Source organism: Alosa alosa, chromosome 21 (genome assembly GCF_017589495.1).
Source record: "Alosa alosa isolate M-15738 ecotype Scorff River chromosome 21, AALO_Geno_1.1, whole genome shotgun sequence".
In the NCBI taxonomy this organism is placed as follows: domain Eukaryota; kingdom Metazoa; phylum Chordata; class Actinopteri; order Clupeiformes; family Clupeidae; genus Alosa; species Alosa alosa.
Genome location: NC_063209.1, coordinates 11,651,504 through 11,656,111, shown reverse-complemented (window position 1 = coordinate 11,656,111; position 4,608 = coordinate 11,651,504). Strand labels below are relative to the sequence as shown.

General features: G+C 45.7%; 1 protein-coding gene across 8 annotated transcripts in view; it reads right to left on the bottom strand.

Annotated features, from left to right (window-relative positions):
- The window catches only part of LOC125286299 (connector enhancer of kinase suppressor of ras 2-like), a 100,489-nt gene extending 96,861 nt beyond the window's left edge, over positions 1-3,628 (bottom strand). For 5 of the 8 annotated variants that reach the window (XM_048231247.1, XM_048231250.1, XM_048231249.1 and 2 more), the window contains exon 1: positions 3,262-3,627. In XM_048231247.1, coding sequence (XP_048087204.1) covers positions 3,262-3,325 — 64 coding nt within the window. In that variant the 5' untranslated portion in view covers positions 3,326-3,627. Of the gene's footprint in view, positions 1-3,261 lie in introns of all 8 variants that reach the window. The other 3 variants (XM_048231253.1, XM_048231254.1, XM_048231255.1) reach the window with 2 other exon arrangements.
- Positions 3,629-4,608: the final 980 nt, after the last annotated feature.

The window sequence follows — 4,608 nt, the reverse complement described above, 5'->3', positions numbered from 1 at the left end:
GGGAGGGATAGAGATGGTTGTCATGGAGACGGCTGCCCCAGTTACGACTGACGCTATGTCGGCTGAACAGCCCCAGGTGTGCGGGAGCAACGGGGCAGGGCAGGTGGGTCGGAGGACTGACGCTATGAGGCGCCGCAGGTGTCGCGGGGCAGCCCCGCAGCCTCGAAGCGCTCCCATCCATCTCCTGCTGTTAACGCACCATCTCGAACGTGCCCACGTAACCACATTAGTGTCATCTCTTTATAGACCAAAAGAGGGAGTAGGCTTCTGCAACTAATCAGAGAGAGAAAGAGAAAGAAAGAGAGAAAGAGAGAGAGAGAGAGAGAGAGAGAGAGACTCACAGCCACAGTACGGAACACACAGCCAGATGATTCTCCATTCTTTTTTCCACTCCATGGACCAGCTGAGATGCAAACTGAAGGATGTGGAGAACTGTCTCTTAATGACTCCTCTCTCTCTCTCTCTCTCCATGCCTTCCTATCTGTCTGTGTCTGTCTGTATCCTGTCTGTTGGAGAGCAATTCGACTCTCATCAAAGTCCCCAGAAATGACCACCAGAGTGGAGGGCTCAGAGGAAAGGCAGCGCTGTGGCCGCCCTGTTCTCACAGAAGAACAAACCAGCTGTGGAGAGATCCACAGTCCACTTCCACATCTCTGCCTGCCTCTCTCTCTCTCTTTCTCTCTCTCTCTTGCTCTCTCTCTCTCTCTCTCTCTCTCTCTCCCTCAGTCCAATTTAAATAAGCTTTATTGGCATGATAAGTCTATACATATTCATAATGTCAGAGCAATGACGAGAACATAGAGGGCAGAACTTATGTCACAAACTAGCCTGCTACATACATGACAGAATATAGCTAATCCTGCTGAAGCAATTATACCAATCTCTCCTTCTCTTTAACTCTATCTTTCTTTCTTTATCCCTCTCTCTCCTTCCACCTCTCTCTCTCTCACTCTCTTTATATCCCCCTGTCTCTCTCTCTCACTGCATCTCTCTTTTGCTTTCTCTCTCCCTCTGTCTGTCTCTTTCGCTCCCTCTCTCCCTCCATCTTCCTCGCTCTCCCTCCATCTCTGTCTCTCTCTCACTCCATCTGTCTCTCTCTCTCTCACTTCCTCTCTCTCCCTCTGTTTCTTCTCAGTCAGGCTCCTGCCAACACCATCCCGAGGCTCATAAACCATTCGGCAGTCATCTCAGCCACTAAGACCGTGGTTTAAGGTCTTATGTCTGTGGTTTTAAGGCATTACCACTGGCTGACGATGAAAATCTCACCATACCAAAACGGGCAAACCTATTTCTCATGCTGGGGTACTAGCAGTTCACAGTCCATCAGAGAGCAGTAAGAAACTTAAACACTGTACTTTGGATTTGAAGAATGTCTCCGGCGTGTGTGTGTGCGTGCGTGCGTGTGTGTGTGTTAGTCAATGAAAGAGAGAGAGGTATATATAGAGAGAGAAGTTTAGTTATCCGATGTGCAACAACCCAACTGGATTTTATCATGCAGCTGTTGTGCCTCTTTCTCGCACTTTCTCTATATGTGGTGACTGGTGAAGCATTCATGCCTGTCCTTGTCCGTCCCTGTCCTGTTCCTGTTCTGTCCATAAGGGTATAACACTTAAACTCTATCACATTGTTAACTGTACCAAATACATACTAGAGTAGCCACTTCCCTAATTAAAAGTGTGTGTGTGTGTGTGTGTGTGTGTGTGTGTGTGTGTGTGTGTTTTGTTTCTGATCTACTCTGTGAAACTAAGGTCTGAATATCGGAGTGGCACCAGTGCAAATTGGAGATGACTCACTGGGCTGCCACATGAAGAAGTTGGTAGGGACATGAGGGGCGTGATGCTCAAAAATAACTCTTGCATTAGTGATACTTATTAATGCAAGGAAGCTTTCAGGAATTGTGTGGCTTTTGTGTGTGTGTGTGTGTGTGTGTGTGTGTGTGTGTGTGTGTGTGTGTGTGTGGCTTTGTGTCCGTGTGTGTGTGTGTGTGTGCATGTGCATATGCATGTGTGTGTGTGTGTGTGTCTGTGTGTGTATGTCAATGTATATTCATGCTTGCACAGTGGAAGTTCTAAGATGATTTGTTTTCTTCCTTCAAGTTCATATAGAATCCATTTTATTTATTTATTTTCTGATCAGATTCCGTTCAAATGGCAATGACATAGCAGGATGCAAATGTTTCAACTGATGATTCAACTTCATGAACAGTTCAGGCAGTTTTACAAAGCCTGGCCTTCCCAACCCTGAGATAACAAAAATCATTTCTATGTTCTGCTGATAATTGTGTGCATAGAATTCACTCTAGCTCCTGGATCCATAGGAGAAATCATAAAGGCCAACATGCCAAGTATTCAACCATAAGGCTTGTACAGTATAAAGATGACAGTGACAGACAATGCCATAAAGATGACAGTATTGTGTTAATATGCGGTGACTCTTTTAGGATGATACCAAACTCGACACCAAATATGGCATACGGCGCATGGTGGGTTGAGTAGCCTATCACACAGGCGCGTAGCTATAATGTGAATGAAGAGCCGTCATTAACTCAGCCGTCTCATCACTCCGGTGACTCGCATCTTCACAACCCACGGTGACTTCGGTTACTTCACGCCACGACGGCCCATTCTTGCTAATTTCTCGTCAGTGCTCGCCTGGAACAACCAACGTCGGCAAAAGAGGAATGGATCAAGTGGTTTCCATATGAGGCAACTCTGAGCTGTCCGTGGTGCTAGTCTTCGCTTAAAAAGATTGCGGATGGGGGCGGTGGTGAGGAGAGGGGAAGGGGGTACTGGGGAGCACACGGCTAACTACATTGATAACATAATCTCCCCGGCAAAACTGTGGCAAGACAGTGAACTTGGCAAGTCACACGAACAATGCCAGATACACATTCCAGGTATTCATTTGAAAATTATAAGAAGCACTACGTGCCTGTGGCTGCTGGATGTTCGACTGCACGCACTGAATCACGCGGAAACCAAGGCTTGCTGTGGGTCTTGGCAGAGGAAATCATGTGAATTAAAGCGCTTTAGAGCACAGCGGCTTTGCACTGCTGTATTATCCATCCGTGATGTCTGCACATTTTGCGCTATTAGCCTACCATTAACCATAGGTTTAACGACTATCCTGATAACGAGCAGCATGTGACTCCGGAGCATGCAAGAGACACGACCACACCATCACCGGACACAATATTGCAATAAATTGTGTGACTTTACACAACACACCACACTGACCGGGGAGGAATGCAGCGGATATTACCTTTCATCCAGTCCAGGACTTGCTTGGCTGTCCATTTACTGATTGGTTCCATAACCAAGGCCATAGTCTATGTCACAACGTCTTCTGAATTAGTGCCAAGGCAAAGGAGACGGTTTCGTTGGACGTCGTGACCGGGTATATCAGTTGCATTGGAGATCCATCCAGAACTATTAGGTCTCAACACATAAAACAAATAACGCTCATGTCATCCTTCAAAGCATGAAGTTGAGTTGAGTGGCAAGGATGCGGTGGTGCAATCGCGCACACACGGTCTCTCTCTCTCTCTCTAGCTCGCGCAGATCTGTTGGTGTCTCCGCTGCTCACTCCCACCTCTGTATTGGGCTACTGTAGAGAAGTGAGGTCCGCGCGCGAACAAGTGTAGCAACCCCTCCCTTCGTCTCTCTCTACAGCGTGCTGCTGCAGCATCACACAACGGGGCACTGGAACAGGAAACCGGGAAATTGGTGCAATAGCAAACTTGGACCACTATCCCAAAGCCACAGGCTGAGATCACAACCACTGAACACAAACGCTGTTTTTTCTGCTGTTGTGAATGCATTTGTTGGAAAGTTAGAGTATCTGAGGAGTCTCTCTAAATGGACTAATAGGTATAGGCTAGAATGCAGGCCAGTATGATGTACGATGAATGAATGCGCATCCGTGTGGATATGTACATAGGCTACATCCATCCACACGTGCATGCATGCATACAGGCTATTCCTAAATCCCTAACAAAATACAACTGCAGTTGTTCAAGTGTCAAAGTGCATTTTTTAGTGTCAAAACTTTTTTGTTAAGAACTCATTGGAGTTCATGCAGAACTACAGCATTTAACCCTCCTGTTGTGTTCGTTTTATGTTTACTAGTTTTGTGTTCCCGGTCAAAAATTACAGCTGCATTATAACTTGATATAAATCCATAGTAACACACATATTATCATCTAATGTTGTGATAGACCCCTTTGTATCAACTTGTGTTCTATTGGATAGAACCATTCAGTTTTAAACCTCCATTTGGTATTTATGGCCTGCAGTCCCTGACCTGAGCTCATGCAAGTCAGAAAGAGGAAGATTCTATTGGGGAAAGGTTCCGGTGGGGGCTGGCACAGAAGCAAAGAGCGAAGGTTTGTTTTTATGTACAAAAGCACACATACAGTCCATCTGATCAATAAATATAAGTATAATTTTATACACTGACCATTTTTTTACCCATTAATTTCAAATGGCTGGTCATTTTTGACCGGAAATACACATGGGTGTTCTAAAGTGAAATGTTTTGTGTGTTCAGATGCCCTGTGTTAACAGTCAAGAAGCCACATAGTAGTCAGAATAAGCATTCCAGCGTTCC